The 21,645-nt window shown below is 38.4% G+C and overlaps 1 protein-coding gene across 1 annotated transcript in view; it reads right to left on the minus strand.

Moving 5' to 3' along the window:
- Nucleotides 1-5,417: 5,417 nt before the first annotated feature.
- Nucleotides 5,418-21,645, minus strand: part of LOC109087470 (methyl-CpG-binding domain protein 5-like) — a 30,087-nt gene continuing 13,859 nt past the window's right edge. The window contains 5 exon segments of the mRNA XM_042725231.1: nucleotides 5,418-6,849; nucleotides 6,963-7,038; nucleotides 9,142-9,215; nucleotides 9,544-10,485; nucleotides 12,084-12,289. Of these exon segments, the coding sequence (XP_042581165.1) occupies nucleotides 6,790-6,849; nucleotides 6,963-7,038; nucleotides 9,142-9,215; nucleotides 9,544-10,485; nucleotides 12,084-12,289 (1,358 nt within the window). The 3' untranslated portion in view covers nucleotides 5,418-6,789.

The following is a 21,645-nucleotide window of genomic DNA, read 5'->3' on the forward strand; positions in this document are numbered from 1 at the left end:
TATTAATGAAAACAAGGAAACAAACTGAGCTGAATAATGACACTATTGTCTTCTGTAGAGATGTTTTACAGTGAAACTGAATTTGTTTCATAACTGATTAATTATGCAACATTAACTCTTTTTTTGTGTGTGTGTATCCCACTGTGAGACTGTTTTGAAACAATCTACATTTTATAAAGTGCTATATAAGTAAAAAAAAAAAAAGTATTTATCATCAGAAATGTGATTAATGACCATCAGTTGAAATAAGTCTTATTCAAATGACAAATACATGTTTGTGGATCTGAGACCTCAGAAAAAAGGTCCGTGCTGATGATTCAGGGAGATTTTCCCATGAAGGTGGACCATGTACCAGTGGACTGTACTGGAGCGCTGAGAGCGGACAGCCAGAACAGCCTCTGTTTTATTCATCCGAGTGGAAAACTAACGGAATGCATAGTCGATATAAAAAAATGGATGAAGAGTAATTTCTTACTGATAAATTCTGGAAAAACAGAGATGTTAATTATAGGACCTAAAAACTCTGCATGTAATAACCTAGAACGCTGTCTAAGACTTGATGGTTGCTCTGTCAATTCTTTGTCATCAGTTAGGAACCTAGGTGTGCTATTTGATAGCAATCTTTCCTTCGAAAGCCAAGTTCCTAGCATTTATAAAACTGCATTTTTCCATCAAAAAAAAAAATCTAAATTACGACCTATGCTCTCAATGTCAAATGCAGAAACGTTAATTCATGTGTTCAAGACCTCAAGGTTAGATTATTGTAAGGCTTTATTGGGTGGTTGTTCTGCACGCTTAATAAACAAACTCCAGTTGGTCCAAAATGCAGCAGCTAGAGTTCTTACTAGAACCAGGAAGTATGACCATATTAGTCCGGTTCTGTCAACACTGCAATGGCTGTGTTCTCAAAACTCTGGCAATTTGATAATACCTAGAAATTCAAAATCAATTGCGGCCGGCAGATCATTTTCCTATTTAGTGCCAAAACTCTGGAATAACCTACCTAACATTGTTCGGGAGGCAGACACACTCTTGCAGTTTAAATCTAGATTAAAGACCCATCTCTTTAACTTACACATAACACACTAACATATTTCTAGGATTTTTAGGCTGCATTAATTAGGTAAACCAGAACCAGGAACAATTCCCATAACACCCGATGTACTTGCTACATCGTTAGAATGGCATCTAAGCTAATATTAGTCTGTTTCTTTCTTATTCAGAGGTCACCGTAGCCACCAGATCCAGTCTGTATCCAGATCAGATGGTCACTGCAGTCACCGGATCCAGTATGTATCCAGCCCAGATGGTGGATCATCACCTAGAAAGGACCTCTACAGCCCTGAAAGACAGCGAAGACCAGGAAAACTAGATTAGCCCCAGATACAGATCCCCTGTAAAGACCTCAGACGACCACCGGGACAAGACCACAGGAAACAGATGATTCTTCTGCACAATCTGACTTTGCTGCAGCCTGGAATTGAACTGCTGGTTTCGTCTGGCCAGAGGAGAACTGGCCCCCCATTTGAGCCTGGTTTCTCCCAAGGTTTTTTTGTCCATACTTTCACCGTTTTGGTTCCTTGCCGCTGTCACCTCTAGTTCTAATTATTTTATTTATAAAGCACATTTAAAACAATCACGAGATTGACCAAAGTGCTGTACAACATAATGATCAAAGATAAAAATACATTTACACAACATCAATTTGCAAAGCCTACAGAAAACAAGTGAGTATTCAAAAGAGATTTAAAAGCCAATAAAGATGGAGCAGCTTTAAGGGGTGCTGGAAAGCTCTATCTCCTTTGCGTTTCAGCCTTGTGGAGGGAACCATAAGTATGTTTTGAATACCAGATCTTAAATATCTGGTAGGATTGTAAGGATGCAGCAATTCTGATAAGTAACGCGGGGCAAGATTGTGCGAACATTTATAAACAAATAAAAGAATTTTGAAACTTATCCTAAAATTAACAGGAAGCCAATGAAGAGCTCACAGAAAGGGGGTGGCAGGATCATATTTGCGGCCTTTTTAAAGAAATTTGGCTGCTGCGTTTTGGAACAACATGGAACTTTGAGATGCCACAATACAAAGAGTTGAAATAGTCCAATCGAGAGGTAATAAATGCGTGAATAGCTGTCTCAAGAGGTTTTTCAGCCAAACAATGTTTGATTTTTAGAAAGTAAGCGAAGTTGAAAAAATATAGAGGCAACAACCAAGTAGACATGTTTCTCTAGAGTGAGCCGACTGTCTAAGAAAACACCAAGGTTCCTAGCACGCTTTGATTCAAAAACTGCCAGGCTATCCAAGGTTGAGTTGTTAAATTTAAATTGTCAGATTGGACAAAGACAATGACTTCAGCCTTGGAGTCATTCAAAGTTAAAAAGTTACTGGCCAACCAATGCTTTACCTTATCAAGACATGTAAATAGGGCACCAATAGCTAAAGGATCATTTCTTTTAATAGGATGCTATTATGCTTTTTCACTTTTTCAACTTTAGTTCGTCTGTAATGTTGCTGTTTGAGCATAAAAAAGATCTGCAAAGTTATAAAGCTCAAAGTCCAATTCAAAAGGAGATATTTTGTTTAACAGAAATCACTTTACAAAGACTACAACGAATGACTCATTTGGACTACAACGCATATTTTCCAGGATTTGTGATATCACAAATATCGACGAATGGGACGAGACCTGGTTGAGCTGCACTAGAGAAGGCAACAAGTGTTATTACTATGTCGGAGATGCGCTAGCTTTCCTAAGGCAGATGAGCTTAGAGTGGTTACAATCATCCGGGTTTAAATCACGCTCAAATTGGCTTGATTTTGACGCAATATTTACACTGAAGCTCACAGCAAACGGCTATAATAAGGCACATGACATTTCCCAACCAGGCACAGAGTGCTGTCAATCACAACACACCCTAGCCCAGCTAACCAATCACAACACAGACTGGTGCAGCTAACCAATCACAGCGCATTTTGTATTTCAGGAGGCGGGCCTTCATTTGATGCAGGAACTATTTTAGCCGTTCCTGCCAGACTGGGGAGAGAGGTGTTGTAATAATGTAAAATACATGAAAAATGTTTTTCAAACAACCTAGTGTGAGAGCCTGTTATAGTACACCCCCAAAACAAAATCAAGACCTTGTAAAAGAGCACAATAGGACCCCTTTAATAGGCAGATAGATCTGGGTATCATTGGCATAGAAACGGAAAGATACACCATACCTTCTCAGAATCGAACCTAATGGAAGCACGTAGAGGGAGAAAAGCAGAGGAGCTAAGATAGATCCCTGGGGAAGTCCAAAATTGAGATGGGCAGCAGAGGAGGTAAAGTTGCCAATTTTGACTGAAAAATATCGATCCGATGAATAAGACTTAAACCAATTCAAGACTGAGCCTTTTAGCCTGAGATTTTAATCTCGACAGGAGCAACTGATGATCTATAGTGTCAAAGGCAGCTGTCAGGTCTAAGAGAATTAAAATCATGGAGTCACCTTAATTGGTAGCAACTAAGATATCGTTTAACACTCTCAGCAGAGCTGACTCAGTGCTATGGAAAAGCTTGAAACCAGACCGAAAGGTTTCTGGTTGTGGTTTACTACCACAGTTAGTACTTAGAAAAGATTATAACTGACAACACAATCTTTTCCAGTGCCTTAGAGATAAAAGGGACCACAGAAATTGGATGGTAGTTGTTCAAAACAGACATGTGTAAGGAAGGCTTCTTGAGCAAAGGAGAAAACTGGCTTGCTTAGTTGGGGACACTTAATATCCAGCAATATCGTCGATTTGATTGCGTAGATACAATTTAAACTGAACTGAGCTGGATAATGACATTACTGATTTCAATGATGAACTGCCTTTAACTGAAAATTGAGTGTTTACTATTGTCCTTTTGCATTATTTACACACTATTTTCCTGTTTAATACTCTAAGTGCTTTGACACAATCTGTATTGTTAAAAGCACTATATAAATAAAGGTGACTTGACTTGTGCTGAAGTACAAATGCCTACAGAATCCAACCCAAGCCCGATTTGCACGGGATTAGTATTATCTGGGGACCTTGTGTGATTTTGAAATTACAACCTCCTGTAATATTCTCTTATTTCTAAAACTAAACAGTTTAAAATTGATGAATACTTTTGACCAAGAAATAAAACATAAAATGTAACCAACCATTGCTGAAACTAACAGAATAAAATGGAAATCTACAGTGAATTTGAATATGGTATTAAAACATGAATTTGAAAAAAATATATATGTTCAATCATATATCCATCATATAAAGCTACGGAAAAAAACGCCAATTTAATGACCAAGATTTAGTGACCAGGTTTTAATTGAAACATTGGTGCAACATCATTTCAATGTCACATCACAGCATGACCTGTAATGTTCACAATATTTACAAAACTGCTGTTTAGGACATCTTAAAAAATAAAATGAAAATAAGAAATTATGATCTTTAACAAACTAAGCCTAACAGCCACATCAAAGCTATCAGAAACAAACATAATCAAGTGCACAACATACTTTACAAAGTCGACTGCTGTAAAGTACATACTGGTGAGAAAATATATACTCAGATATGTATTGAAAAAAATATTGACATCAGAAAGGTTTGTAATACCAGTCAGATACCAATCATAAAATAGCAAGCAAAGAGAATAAAATAAAAATGTACACACACGCACACACACAGAGGAAATGAAAGAAAATGACTCAAGAATTGAAATGGAAAATGTTTTGGGCAACACTGACCACATGAACACAAAATGTTTTTGACCTTGAACAGTAAGACTTTGAACACAGAGCCGCAGCATTGCACTGACAACAGAGCCGACTTCACCAGCAGAGACGCACGAGCCGATCGAGTCCGTTCACGGGCTTGAACCATTTCTTCTTTGAAACGTCATTACAATATCTCCGCCGGTATAGTTCTCAGTTCCACTGAATGGAAATATTGCACTTAATTTTGTAGTGAGATTTCTGTAAAGACTGACGACAAGGAGAGAAAACAGCCAATAGCTGCTATTTAATCTCCCCTGCTTTAGAGTTTCAAACGGATACAAACTGATGAGAGTGTTTCACACAGCAATGTGCTGCAAATCCCATCTATAGAGTTTACAGACAAAAATTATTTAATCAGCTCTTCATATTGAGTTAGTGTTACTGGCAGATGTCCATGTCACACCGTGTTCTCCAACAATTCTGTACATCCGACACTGACCTCTGACCTGTTCCATTTCCCAGTCTATGATGCCTAAAATCACTTCGCTAACCCTTCTGATCATATATTCATGAAAGCAAAACAGACACCAAGATAAAAATTAAATAATTTAATTTTGTCAGTTTGTAGTTAAGTTTTGAATTTTCCCATTTTAGAATTTGGATCTTGATTATGGATGGTATTTGGTGTTTCTTGATAAGATTCAACACATTTACAGCTCATCTGTGTCTTTCCATAATGCAGCACACGAACACAACAACATCACCATAATACACCCAGATTGGGCTGCTCAGTGGTTTCTGACGGCGGCTGGCTGATGTTCCCGTTCTCAGACTGATTCTGACTCCTGACGTGTGGATGCAGCGCCAAAAGCCAAATCTGCAGCTACTGACAGCGGTTTCCCTTTTTACACATTACTGAGATAAGGTGATTGGTGTTCGGCTGGTCATGTGATGTCATGAGGCCCCTGAGCCTCTTCATGTAGAGTAAATCTAATTTTAGTTCATTACTGATATCACTGGAGGTTTCTATTATTAAGTGGACAGCGAAGTGAAGATTTTCCGTAAGTACTGTTAATTTCTCAATGAGTGAAACTTTAAAAGAGAAAATACTGAGTGCAACCTGAAAGGCAAAGAAACAGTGTTAACAGAATAATACTGAAGTGTGTGTGTACATAAGTATAAGGCTTTAGCGAGTGTCTGCACAGGGCCGTATTATTGCCAAGTTTACTGAACATGTCAAATAGACAGGGAGTCCATGCATCACTTATAACACCCATTATAAGGCCCCTAGTTTTCCTCTTCGTCGGCCATTACAGTATGAATGACTCCAATGAAACCTCATAAACCAGTTCTGTCTAACTCAAACAAATACCACAAAGGAGAGACCAACTTAACCGTATAAAGACAGAAAACAGCGAAATGACACGGGACAATTATAAACATATTCATGTATTAGTGTTTAGTGCTGGAAGACCTGAACTATTTTTAAAAGCCCACGAGCTCGAGCCAAACCCATCTACCCCATTCAGCTGGTGAAGTCCACTCCGACACACACACACACACACACACACACACACACAGTCAAAATACAACTCAAACTGAAGCTTAGAAAAGTCTCAGATTGACTCTTATTCATTGTAATGTCGCTGGGCCTTATGGGCCGATGAGACATTTCTGTTTTGTGTTTTGTACAGCTGAAGATAAAGTGTGCATTGAGTTGGCTTGTACATGTCATTATCCTACAGTATTTACACTTCTTCCCATGTTTTTACCATGAAATTTCTGTATTGTCTATATACACATCGAAAACATATCAGAAATATTTGGACTGTCTGTGTTTTTAAATGCAGTAATTTTCTTGTTTTGTTTTTTTGATATTTTTTCTTGTACACTAGAAAAAATAGTTCAGCAACTTCAGCAACTTGTTTCTTGCTGCCTTTTCTAATTGGCTGATCCAGCACCTGTCAGTCACTGGATGAGGGCGGGGCCATGATGAGCCGTCTGCTAGAGTGTAGCACCACGATCAAAGAGACAGAAAGAGAGACACTGATGCTGCTGTTATCTGGAGATCTTCCTCCTCTTGGGTTTGGGCAGTTTGACTTGACGATCCTGGTGAACCTGCAGATCGACAGACAACATCTTCACTGCATCATCCCTTCATCCAATCAGAACAAGCTCCATGAGATATGTGTGTGTGTGTGTGCGTGTGTGTGTGTGTGTGTGAAACTCACAGTTCCAGACATCTTGTCCAACTCACTCATGGCCTCATGAATCGCAGCTTCTAAATGATGATTCAGCTTTCCCGCCCTGCGAGAGAGAGACACGAGATGCATTAATAACGTACCTCTATAAACAAAATACATCGAGGCAAACTGCTGCACAAAAACACAAGCGCTCAGAAAGAAACATGAAAGAATGTAGCATTAATGACTTGTACTATCTTAGTCTATGTATTAGGGGTGTGCGATAGTGAAAAAAATAATATCTCGATATTTTGGGGGATATTTTCGATAACGATAATTAGATGATATTTTGCCGACTGTGTTATTGTGCTAATATCTGACAACCATGGACAGCTGCAGTTTTTGATATTCTTCATACTGTGTGGTCAGTTCACACATTTCATGTAAGTTTAAATTGATTTTTACCTTTTATGGGCATTTTTACCTTCAATAAAGCCATTTTTTCTAAAAGTGTGCATCTTTTGAGTCAAATTGTTACATTTAATCAATTTAAGACATTTAGGCTGTTACCAAACAAATGAAACCAGTACCACTATAATTACTCTTTGCAGAAGCTGCATCTGAAGTGGCATTTAGATGTATTAACACACTATTTAATTCAGCTCAGAGGGACATGGAATGCTTTAACCTGCAGTTACAAATGCATAATGTTTTGATATTTGAAACATAAAACATTGAATACTGATGTTTGAAATGATTTTAAAAAATGAAAAGATAGTTTAAATGCGAAATTAAAGCTGCCAGTAGGTGGCAGCAAGTCACTGTTAACAAGTGAGTCATTGCGAATCATTTGAAACATGTCATTGCTCCGAGACGCAAAACTGTTCTGTGGTGGCTGTTTGGAATTATTTTTGGTTGGCGAAATAAAGCAAAAAACAGGCAATATGGTGTCTGAAGCATAAGTCTCTTAATATTAAGTTATTGTTTATTAAACTGTTGTATAAAATCAGTATCACATTTGTAATCATGCTTATATTTGAAGAAAAAAAACAGCACTTTTCGTGTGATTTTAACTATATGAAATGATATAATTATGTACATTTTCTGACCCCATATCTTGAATTTTGTGATCTTTCTTAATGCATTTTAATAGACTGAATCATGCAGTGAAAGAACACTCTCTAAATGCGCACGTTCACTGTTTAACCCACTAGACTTCATTACGTAATGTATGTGTGCACTCCGTAGCTGTTTTGTTTGGTTTTTGCAAAATACTTGACAATGTCAAAGTGCACATCGTTAAAACAACAATTGCGATATTATAGCAGATGATATATATCACAAATGATATATATCTGTTTCCTCTCAACATCTCACCACCAACAGAGTTTTTCATCGACTGGGGACCAGAGAGATTAATGAGATTTCTCAAGACTTCCTGGTCCCTGGCCTAATTCTAATCATTTAATTTTATTGCCATAACAGCATCTATTGCTATTTTCAGGGATCAATGTATACTAAATGAAACAAACAAACTGTAGGAATTGAAAAAAATTAGAGAACCAACTCATCAATATAACAAACAAGATTTTTCATTTCAGTATTTGATAAATGTAAGATTATTCCTGACGAAACGTTTTTTTTTTTTTTTTTTAATCCATTAAAGCACTCTGAGTAAAGATGTTTCCCTGTCCAAATAACCTTATATCAAAGAAACATTCATTTTCTGGAGAGCTGCTCTGAAACAAGATGTATTGTGAAAAGCACTATGCATATAAACGTGAACTGAACTTACACATGTGAACCTATCACTAGGAATTGGGTGAAAGGTGACTTTGAGGCATTAAATACAGAGCACTGAAGTGTATAAAATGCCATGAAACTATCATCCCATTCTCTGTGTTTGCTGAAGGGAGAATTAGGAAATCTGAGAGCATTATAAAAATGAGTCTGGTGGGACGCAGATCTCAGATCAGCTGTAGAGTCTCAGCAAGACTCTTATCATAGTAGCATCAGCTTATTATTTTACTTGCTTTTAAACAGCATGTAAAAACTCAGACACACCCTTCAACATTCTCAGTTTTTTTCCCTTCTCAAGTGAGTGTAGCACCTTTTCTTCAATGGAGATGGTTTTTTGATGTTTGGTTTGAGCATCTTTTTTTTCCTGCTTGTAGATGTTTTCCAGTGTGTGAGCGTTTTAGGATCCCTGTGTTACAGAAAAACTTACTTCCTGTTTTTTTTGCTGGCTCTGTCCAGCATCTGAAGGTCTTGTGTTAGTGTTTTCAGCTGCTCTGGTTCCACCTAAAAAACAAGTTCAAACAGCAGATCTGTTACCCAGAGAACTATTATCTGCAATAATTACTACTGCATTTTAAAGATTTGACTTAAACCTTTGATCTCAAAGCCCTTATAATCCGAACAATCACTGACACGTTCACAGATCATCACTCGCCCCACCAAAACCACGAGACAAATCTCACTGCAGCGCTAGCCGGCGACGGGACGCGCTGCTCTACGGCTAAATGACATGACGCTTCTGTAACATATTTTCACACTTTATAATAAGAGACTGACTTTTGCGTTAGGCACCTTCAAGGGCATATAGACAGGACAACACAGAGTCTCTTACCTTGGCCTGTTCTGACAGATGCATGCTGGGATTTCGCCCATGCTCTTCTCCCATCAGTTTGTTTGGCCAGGGTGGGAAGCCTTTGATCGGCCAGACCAGCTCGCCCATACTGAAGGCCCGGGGCCTGTAGTGCATCAGCTCGGCCGACGGAGAGTCGGGGTGCCGCAGCTCCTCCTCGCTGCTGAGACTCTTGGTGTCCGAGGGGCTGGGCACACAGTGTCCATTAAAGTGCCCGTTGAAGTGAGTGTAGTCTTTGAGCAGTGGCCCTTCCAAGCTGGTGGAGGATCCGGGCGACTGGTCATCTCCGGTGAGCGGCTCCCCGTATCCTCCGCGAGGCAGCGCTCCGTTGAGCTCCAGCCTCTCTCTGGCACGGTGGCTAAACCGCAGGCTCGCGCTGTCGTCTGTCTGAGCGTCGGAGGCTGTCTCCGGTGGACATTTCCTCTCCGCTTTGCTGCTGCGCACCTGTGTGGAGCACTCCAGAAACTCCTCTCCTCTCCAGTGTGCATGGCTGGGCTCGTCCCAGTGCGGCTGCGGCGAGCGGAAGAACTCGTGGGCGTCAGCACGGTCGGGCGTTTTCTGCTCGGAGCTCCTGCGGTTGGCCGGTGGGCGGCTCGTGCCCTCGGATCTGCGTGGCGCATGAATGACGGCGCTGACGGCGTGAGGCAGGCCGAGTGTCGGGCCGATGGAGGCGGTGAAGGCACTCATGGCGCTGAGCGCGGGGACGGGGCTGGCCTGTGTGCTGCCGCTCGTGCTGGCGGTGATGGTCACGTGCATACCTTTGCCAGCAGCGTCCACCACTGCTCTGTAGATCGCGTCCACTGAACTCTGGCCTCCAGAGCCTCCCGAAACCTCATCCTGAAGCTTCTGCGGAGCTTCGCGGTACAGGCCTGCGTTTCCAGAGAGAGCACTCATAGCGGGGGGGCCGCCGTCAGGCACACAGCCCTGAACACACAAACAGAAGCATGTCATTTAGAGCAGGGTCGCTACAGTCAGAGAAAAGACATGGTTTACTGCGCCCATATGTATAAAACTTCTCAGAAATGCTCTTAAGAATAGTTTTAAGCTTTGACTAAAGTGTCAAAAAATTCTCAGTAAAGTTCTAAGAGTAGGAGACTTCTATAAAGAAGCTAAAAGCAACTAATACTGATTCTTAAGTGTTGACTGAGATGACAAGTGTTGTGAACTAAGGACTACAATGATGTCAACACAAATTGGCCGACCTCGACCTCTGAATCAGCCAATAGTGAACCTGATCATGTAAAGTCACAGCAGTACAACAACAATCATTTAATTTAACTACAATAAAATCAATGAATTAAGACACTGAAATAATTAAAAAATAATTTTTTTGTTTGTTTGTTTAAATGCTTTGCATTGTGCAAAATTATCACAAATTATTACTGATGCTTCGTTTTCTATTGGTATGTCTCCTCGTTTGCAGTTGGAGCAATGATGTGAACACAGAGTTCCATCAATGGCTCCAACAACTCCAGGAAAGCCCAAATTCTTCATAAAAGTGGCTTGTTTTTGCAATATGGTTTGGCGGTCAGTTGGAAAATAAATAAACTGCCATATAGTACTGGCCAAAAGTCATGTCCAGTCTTGGAAATTTGACATCTCCACCTTATTAAAAAAAAAAAAAAAAAAAAAAAAAAAGTGCAAGATTTTGTAAGCATATTGCATAGTTGCTTAGAGTCAGTTGTTTTATTTGCGCTAATAATGCAATGAAACATGCAAAATAGTGCGGTCATAATTTTTGGCCATGATGTTATACAAAGAAATTATGAACGCATGCAAAAACAAGTGGACCAATGAAATATTAATAGCTTATGTTGTAGTCAGTGTGCCAATTTAGTGATTTTGCCACTAGATTTAGTGACTTCCTCACCCCTTTAGAGACTTATTTCAAAACAAAATCAATTTCTTGGACAAACCTTATCTACATTGTTTTTTTTCTTTGTATTTTCATGGTTTAAGAGAAATGTAGGATCATTAAAGAAAAAAAAAATCCATACATCACTTTTGGCCACTGTTGTGTTTGGTGGGGTTAGTGCCACAATATGCAAGACGCTGCTTACAGTGTCATCACCGGTGCACAGATGCATTTTTACAATTTTCCAGCCAAAATAATTTTATTACTCCTTTAATTTCTTCAGTTAGAGCATTGACCTGTTGAGTGGAAGAGGTTATTACATTTCTTACTTTGTCAGTTACAAAAAAAAAAAAAAAAAAAAAAAAAAAAAGACCTTTAGATCTTGACAATCAAGTTTGTATCGTTCTATCAACTCCATATCCTCATATAACTCTCTATATGTCATATCTTTGTTGGAAAGTGTTTGTCTCCTCTTCTTTGCTGCCATCTTGTTACTCCCAACTAGGTTAAATAATTTAGGAGCTGAGACCTAGTCTTAACACTTAGGAACCTTTATGAATCACTCTTATTCTAAAGTCTAGTAATAAGAGTAAAATTCTTAGAATTTTGACACACTTAAGACTAAAATTTTACTCTGAGCAGCTTTATACTGGACTGAGTGAGTCACCTGATAATCCTGGTACAGGCAAGGCAAGCTGTTGGAGTTGGGAACGTTACTGTCTGTGAAAGAAGCCGTAGTGAAGGAATGGCCCTGGCCAGGATAAGCGGAGACGTGCAGCGCCGGATGCTGCTGATGCTGATGGTACAGGTGCCCCGCGGACCCCATCATCTGAGGAGTGTTAGCCATGCTGCAGCTCAGCGCCGCCGCATCACCTGTCAGCAACGGCACAACAGCGTCAGCGGTCAGGCCCCAACATCTCTAAATCGACTGGACTGGTCAGCACACAAATATGCAAAAGAATGCAAGCAGGAGGAACTAAAATATCTTAATCTGTAAAAATGTCAAATTAAACGAAAGACATGTAAGTGAGTCCATCGAATTTATTTCTGAACTTTTATTGTGTTACAAACAGAATGTATTGTGACCCACTCCGTCCAGACTGTTAAAATTAGAATTGATCTGGTTGTTAAAAAATTTCCTTATTACAGAATTTACATTTGTTTGAGAGAGCATGATTACTATTTTTTATATTTGAATATATATTTGGCAGTCCTAGTTAAAAAAAAGCGCAATGTTTAAAAACAACAACCACACGATGTAAAACAATATTATAGTTTAAGCATAAGATTAGTGTGACGACTGTGTCGTGTTGCGTAACAAAAGCTGAGTGTCACAGAAGGACGGCTGCTGCGGACAGTGTGTGATCGACTGCCAGCGGCTGCTGGGGAGGTTGCCATGGAGACAGCAGTGAGATGACTGGTACTGCTTTCCAAAGTATGATTCACACACACACGACTGAATGGGTCAGTTGAAGATGTGTGTACACGGGGTATAATGCACAGGTTTAGTGAAACCTGTTAGTGTTAGTGAAAGGAAACAGAAACGGGCCTCAAGCAGAACATGCTAGTGCTACTTCTGTGCAGTGTTAGCAAAAAAAGAAGCAATTTACATGCATGCATTGAGAACAACTTCTTTTTGTCTTTTTTCTTTTCTTACAGTAGGGACGGGAGATATGGGCTTAACAATATATCACAATATTTCTGTTATTTTTTGCGATAACAATATCAATGATGATAATTCATGGAATCCTGTTTCTTTAGAGAAAAGTATCATCTTCCCTATTTTTAACAGGGTGTTGTGAGCATTACTGAGTACACACGTAATGTAATGACTGTTAAATCATACTGGAAGCCGGAGGGCGCCCTCGCACAGAAACTCCACATATCCAAAGCAGAGGTAAAAAGACCTCAAGGAAATCCCTTATATGGACAAAGGTATCCAGTTATCGCTGTAGTTGAATAAAATGCAGATAAAGACATTTTAACTGATGAAACTTGAAAACAATAAACATACAATTGCACAAAATATATGGTTTATCTGTGTTCTTCAAGCAATCTTGGATATTTTTTATATGGAAATAATATTTATAATAATGCAATGCTAATTGACATAGCCTTTATCATATATGTATAATACTATCATTCTGTAATATGAAACCACGTCTGGTTACAAAAAGAAGTTATCTCAAACACTCGACTATGTTATTAAGTTAATCTGGAGAAAAAGCATGTTAATAAATGATATCTTCGTTGGACAACAGGTTTGTGAACAGGCTCAAGCACACACAAATCTGTGTTGCACACTGCTACTGTAGTACATTTATTCAGAACAATTTTTTGTGCACTGTATAGCCCTGACCAAACCAGAGTGTAGAAGGAGCTCCTCATTTAGCGATAAACTCGTCCTCGATTTCACATCCGCCTTCCGTGATGTCGCTCTGCACAGTCGCACACAGAAATAAGTCAACTAGATTTTATCGTTATTATCGTGGGAAAACTATGATATGATATCGCCCATCCCTATCTTACAGTCCAACAAATGACTGAATTTGGGTTGTAAATTAGATTATGACAGCGTATATTATTATGACATTATGGTGAGCTGACAGCAGGTAATCTTCTCTCTAATGCAATTAGCTTGGACAGATTGATCTAAAGGGGTCATATGATGCGATTTAAATTTTTCCTTTCTCTTCGGAGTCTTACAAGCTCTTGCTGCATAAAGAAGATCTATAAAGTGGCAAAGACTAAAGTCTCAAATCCATAGAGATATTCTTTATAAAAGTTAAGAGTCAACCACGCCCTCCTAAAACAGCTCCTCTAACACGCCCCCACATCTCTACATCACGATGTGGGAAGATTTGCATAACACCACCCAAATTTTCACGCAAAGACAGAAGGCATAACTTTTATTTTCGCTGTAGTATTGTTGTTGCCGCTGCCGCCGTGTTGTGGAGATGCTGTGTTTCGTTGTTAAAGTGAAACTACAAACCTGATTCCAAAAAAGTTGCGACACTGTAAACTTGTGAGTAAAAAAGGAAAAGAATAATTTACAAATCTCATAAACTTATATTTTATTCACAATTGAATATAGATAACATATCAAATGTTGAAAGTTAGACACTTTGAAATGTCATGCCAAATATTGGCTCATTTTGGATTTCATGAGAGCTACACATTCCAAAAAAGGTTGGTACAGGTAGCAAAAAGGGGCCGGAAAAGTTAAATGTACATATAAGGAACAGCTGGAGGACCAATTTGCAACTTATTAGGTCAACTAGCAACATTATTGGGCATAAAAAGAGCCTCTCAGAGTGGCAGTGTCTCTCAGAAGGCAAGATGGGCAGAGGATCACCAATTCCCCCAATGCTGCGGCGAAAAATAGTGGAGCAATATCAGAAAGGAGTTTCTCAGAGAAAAATCACAAAGAGTTTGAAGTTATCATCATCTACAGTGCATAATATCATCCAAAGATTCAGAGAATCTGGAACAATCTCTGTGCGTAAGGGTCAAGGCCGAAAAACTATACTGGATGCCCGTGATCTTCGGGCCCTTAGACGGCACTGCATCACATACAGGAATGCTCCTGTAATGGAAATCACAACATGGGCTCAGGAATACTTCCAGAAAACATTGTCGGTGAACACAATCCACCGTGCCATTCGCCGTTGCCGGCTAAAACTCTATAGGTCAAAAAAGAAGCCATATCTAAACATGATCCAGAAGCGCAGGCGTTTTCTCTGGACCAAGGGTCATTTAAAATGGACTGTGGCAAAGTGGAAAACTGTTCTGTGGTCAGACGAATCAAAATTTGAAGTTCTTTTTGGAAAACTGGGACGCCATGTCATCCGGACTAAAGAAGACAAGGACAACCCAAGTTGTTATCAGCGCTCAGTTCAGAAGCCTGCATCTCTGATGGTATGGGGTTGCATGAGTGCGTGTGGCATGGGCAGCTTACACATCTGGAAAGGCACCATCAATGCTGAAAGGTATATCCAAGTTCTAGAACAACATATGCTCCCATCCAGACGTCGTCTCTTTTCAGGGAAGACCTTGCATTTTCCAACTTGACAATGCCAGACCACATACTGCATCGATTACAACATCATGGCTGCGTAGAAGAAGGATCCGGGTACTGAAATGGCCAGCCTGCAGTCCAGATCTTTCACCCACAGAAAATATTTGGTGCATCATAAAGAGGAAGATGTGACAAAGAAGACCTAAGACAGTTGAGCAACTAGAAGCCTGTATTAGACAAGAATGGGACAACATTCCTATTCCTAAACTTGAGCAACTTGTCTCCTCAGTCCCCAGACGTTTTGCAGACTGTTATAAAAAGAAGAGGGGATGCCACACAGTGGTAAACACGGCCTTGTCCCAACTTTTTTGAGATGTGTTGATGCCATGAAATTTCAAATCAACTTATTTTTCCCTTAAAATGATACATTTTCTCAGTTTAAACATCTATGTTGTATTCTGAATAAAATATTGAAATTTGAAACTTCCACATAATTGCATTCTGTTTTTATTCACAATTTGTACAGTGTCCCAACTTTTTTGGAATCAGGTTTGTACTTTGTTTGGCCTTCCAAAAGAGGATGATATCTGCTTCTTCATGCCTAGAGCTGATCCGTGCTGATTGCTGAGGAAATATATCAACTTTGCGCTGTGAATCACCGGATCGGCTTTTACCGTGGATGATGCGGAGTCCAGTTCGGGGTCGTCACATGTGGTTGCCGCAAGCCAGCCGGCCGCTCCTCACTCAAGCCCGCAGTGTGTGACGCATTTTATGGAGGACTGTTTCCTGACCCTGCAGAGTAGCCTACAATGGGTCTGTTCTATAAAGTGGGGCAGTTCCAACTTTTCTGACTCACAGCCTGTAAGTACATTTTTTATATTTAAAGAATTTGCCACTGCTGATTCAAATGTGAGTTTTGAGCAGTAGAGTAGCGCTTGTTGTTTGTCATTTCTCCAATCACAAATGCAGACATGGTTTTATATGCGATATGCAACGCGTAAAAACACAGTATAAGTCACTATAATCTGTAATTATGTCGCCACTGGATGCAACAAATGCCTCATTTGTAAAGAGTTTTATTGGTTTTGGCTGGTCATGCCGGGAGACGGCATCACAGTATGACAAGGGGCGTAACATTTCCGTCACACACTTGAGGTATTCATCCAATCTCAAAGCACTGGGTAGCTGGCCAATCAGAGCACACCTCGCTTTTCAGAATGATGAGCTTTGCAAAAATCGACGTGTTTTAGAAAGGTGGGGCATAGAGGAGAAACAATAATGTACATTGTGGAAAATAATGTGTTTTTTTAACCTTAAACTGCATAAACACTTTGCATTACACCAAATACACAAAATAATGTTCTTTTTAGCAACATCATATGACCCCTTTAAAGGGATAGATAGTTCATTCCAAAATGAAAATTTTGTCATTGATTACTCACCCTCATATCATTCCAAACCCTTAAGACATTCGTTCATCTTCGGAACACAAATTAAGATGTTTTTGATGAAATCTGAGAGCTCTCAGACTCTTTGTATGAAGAATTGAGATTTTTTTGTTGAAATGTGAGGAAACGCAGTAAAGACATCGATAAAACACATGTTAGTTTTGTTTTCTTTGTGCACAAAAAGTATTTTCGTAGCTCTGTAAAATTAAGCTTGAACCACTGATGTCACGTGGACTTTTTTTTTTATCAAATTCCTTACTGTGTTTCTCGGTCTTGTATTGCTGCCTATGGAGAGTCAGAAAGCTCTCAGATTTTATCAAAAATATTTTCATTTGGGTTCCAGGGATGAACGAAGGTCTTGAGGGTTTCTAACAACATTAGGGTGAGTAATTAATGACAGAATTAACACTTTTTAAATATTTCTCATAACGATCAAAAGATGCTGCAACATCAGCAGAACCCGCTTACAGGAACAGATGACGATGCGACTTGTGTCTCAAAAAAGAAAGACAGAATCCTGCTTATTAAGCAAGGTTAAACAAATTAAACAGAAGGCCCAGTTTTGCCTTGGGGTTAATCCATTTTGACCCTTGATTTAGTGCAAATATAATAGGGGTGGGAATCTTTCAGTACCTCACAATTCAATTCATATCGATTCTTGTGGTCAGTGTGTTTTTGTACACACTGGACGTCAAATGTGCCAGTATTTTGGTACAAAAACACACCAGTCTATAGTATGGGTAGTCCTGACACAAGACATCAGTTTCCTATTAACTAACTAATAAATCAAAATTCCCATTAGGGATGTGCCCGAACCCAAATAAGTAAACATACATATATACACACATACATATACATATATATATATATATATATATATATATACACACATATATACATACTCATACAAATATACATACATACATACATACATTATATATATACAGTACAGGTCGAAAGTTTGGAAACATTACTATTTTTAATGTTTTTGAAAGAAGTTTCTTCTGCTCATCAAGCCTGCATTTATTTGATCAAAAATACAGAAAAAACAGTAATATTGTGAAATATTATTACAACTTAAAATAATAGTTTTCTATTTGAATATACTTTAAAAAAATAATTTATTCCTGTGATGCAAAGCTGAATTTTTCAGCATCATTACTCCAGCCTTCAGTGTCACGTGTAACATCCAGTCTATCACATGATCATTTAGAAATCATTCTAATATTCTGATTTATTATGAGTGTTGGAAACAGTTCTGCTGTCTAATATATTTGATGAATAAAAGGTTAAAAAGAACTGCATTTATTCAAAATAAAAACAAAATTTAAATAAATAATATATATTCTAATAATATATTTTCTTTACTATCACTTTTTATCAATTTAACACATCCTTGCTGAATAAAAGTATTGATTTTATTAAAAAAAAAAAGAAAGAAAAAAAAAATTACTGACCAGTAGTGTATATTGTTATTACAAAATATTTATATTTTAAAAACATAGCTTCTTTTTTTTTTTTTTTTTTTTTTACTTTTTATTCATCAAAGTATCCTAAAAAAGTATCACATGTTCTGAAAAAATATTAAGCAGCAGAACTGTTTCCAACTTTGATAATGAATCATCATATTAGTATGATTTCTAAAGGATCATGTGATAATGATCCTAAAAATTCAGCTTTGCATCACAGAAATAAATGATAATTTAAAGTATAATAAATTTAAAAACAATTATTTTAAATTGTAATAATATATCACAATATTACATTTTTTTCTGTATTTTTGATCAAATAAATGCAGGCTTGATGAGCAGAAGAAACTTCTTTCAAAAACATTAAAAATAGTAATGTTTTCAAACTTTTGACCTGTACTGTGTATATATATATATATATATATGTAGCAGGCTTGATGAGCAGAAGAATAGACCAAGAGAGAGAGAGAGATGTGTTCATAAGTTTACATTTCCCTTGCAGAATGTGCAACATGTTAATAATTGAAACAAAATAAGAGGGATCATAAAAATTGCTTGTTTTTTTTATTTAGTACTGTCCTGAATAAGCTATTTCACATAACAGATGTTAACATATACTCCACAAGACAAAATAACAAAATTTATAAAAACATTACATTTATTAAAAAACATACCCTTGAATCTTAGTCATTTCCTGGATGACCCACAACTGTTTTTATATTTTGTGATAGTTGTTCATGAGTACCTTGTTTGTTCCTAAACAGTTAAAGTGCCTGCTGTTCTTCAGAAAAATCCTCCAGCTCCTGCACATTCTTAAGTTTTCCAGCGTCTTCTGCATATTTGAACCCTTTTCAAAAAGGACTATGATTTTGAGATCCATATTTTCACAATGAGGACAACTGAGGGACTCATAGAGAGCTATTACAAAAGGTGGAAACATTTACTGATGCTCAAGAAGACAACACAATGCATTATGCTCACTGCCGTTGAAGACACCCCTGGAGCGAGGATTCTCTGCGGCCATCCGGCTCTTGAAGAGCAAGACTGAGAGTGAATTTCCTAAAGAGCAAATTTCAGCGCACGTTGTTGCAAATGTTGCACCACGAGTGTGGCTCTTGCAAGGATCCCGTTCGAAACACACCGGTTACTGACGTAACCTCGGTCCCCTGAGATAAGGGAACGAGCACTGCGTCACTTGCCGCGTTATAAGCTGCACAAGAATTGATGACTGTCACTTCAGTCAAATGATCTGATGAATGGGGCTCCGAGCCGACTTGTATAGGGGTTGGCTCTGCCCTTTCTGGTGGGCTAAAGTGCCACTGGTTTGTGCAGCTACACAAATGTGAACAAATCAGGCTTCAGTACAGAGTAAAACAAGAGTCTTCCCCTTAGCGTCTCACGCAACGATCGTTCCCTTATCTGAGGGAACCGAGGTTACGTCAGTAACTGGAGTGGTTTGAGTGTCCTCCATGTAAAAAGATGGATCTCAAAATCACACAGTCACTGTTGGAAAGGGTTCACATATGCAGAAAATGTTAGAAAACCAAAGAATGTGCAGGAGTTGGAGGATTTTTCTAAAGAACAGCAAGCAGTTGCACTGCTCAGGACCAACAAGGGACTCATGATCAACTATCACAAAATATAAAAACAGCCGCGAATCATCCAGGAAACGATACACAGTATTAAGATCCAAGGGTAATCTTAATAAGGGTAAACTTTTGAACGGGGACATTTTTATAAATTCAGTTATTAATTTGTCTTGTGGAGAATATATAAACATCTGTTGTGTTAAATAGCTTATTCAAGACAGTACTAAACAAAAAAATAACATGCAATTTTCATGATTCTTCTTACTTTGTTAAAATGATTAGCATTTTCCATATTCTGCAAGGGATATGTAAACTTATGAGCACAACAGTATATAGATCCCCCACCCCTAGAATATAAGCGCTGACTTGGTGGCCTTATGAATTTAAGCAGTTGTTCTTTTATCCATATCAGCTTACATTATCTACTTCTGAACACAGTCAAGTCTACAAGGTGTCTGTGTGTGACTATATTCACTATATAACAGCTTTCATCTTAGATAGAAGTGAAATTTCACAATTCTCAATACCAATATTTGGTCAATCAATGTTTGGTATAACAAACAGAGACGTCATGCCCATTCTAACCAAGAGGCATGTGTCCCCTCAGACTTTTGAGCCAAGTGGATTTTGAATGCAGCTTCCAAAATAAAAACAACAGGCGAATATTTTTTTTGTTATATTTGATACGATCACACCGGTGTGATAGGAACGTACAGTGTGGCACAACAGCAGCTGCTAAATTCAAATTTGCATTTGCTGGCTGGCGCTGAGCCGGAGACAGACACGTTTTTACAGCACTTGTGTATTACTACCTCTGTTGAGCTTATAAAACCAATCAGAGGCGTTCAGATGAGTCATTGCTGAAACACCGGTGTTTTGTTCTGTGTGCGCTCGCTGACAATTCTGCTCTCTGGTGAATTCTCTCATCAGAAAAAACAAAGTGCAGATGTGTGTACAAATGTAAGTAAGATAATCATGTCACAGTGTAAACAGCTTTAGTGATTATTATGGGAGTTTATGAGAGTGCTTGAACTTTGGCTAGACTCAATTCAATTATAACGAGCTTTGATTATGTAAATGTTCTTTGCTCTCTTTCTGTGCAATGTAAGTGTTATAATTAGTAACTTACAATGTTTCTTTTATTAAATTCACCTCAAATACAGTCAGTCATATTAAAAATAGTTATGGTATTAAGACATCCATATCTGGTACTTAAGAAAAAGACAGGATTTATGCATAGTTAATAGATGACATTAATATTAGGCTACTTTGCCCATCACCCGTTATAGATCAACTAACATAATCTATAAAGTTGCAAAATGCATTCACTTACACATTTTTGAGAATCAAGATATTTCATGACAGGCCTATAATTAAAGAAATAGTTCACCCAAAAATGAAAATTCTGTCATTAATTACTCGCCGTTCCAAACCCATAAGACCCCAAATGTGCTTGTTTCCGTTTCATGTAAACAACGCATGCACATGGTGCCGCTGCTTATGTTGAACGCACACACGCGTAGTTTACATGAAGCGGAAGTAAGATCATACGTCATGATACTGTCTCCACAATGGCGGAGCGCATATGGGATGAGGAGAAAAAGAATTACTGAATTAAGTTGTTATTTTTGTTTTCTCTGTGCACAAAAACTATTCTTGTAGCTTCGTAAAATTACGGTTGTACCACTGATGTCACATGTTTTAC

Source organism: Cyprinus carpio, chromosome B6 (assembly GCF_018340385.1).
Source record: "Cyprinus carpio isolate SPL01 chromosome B6, ASM1834038v1, whole genome shotgun sequence".
Lineage (NCBI taxonomy): Eukaryota > Metazoa > Chordata > Actinopteri > Cypriniformes > Cyprinidae > Cyprinus > Cyprinus carpio.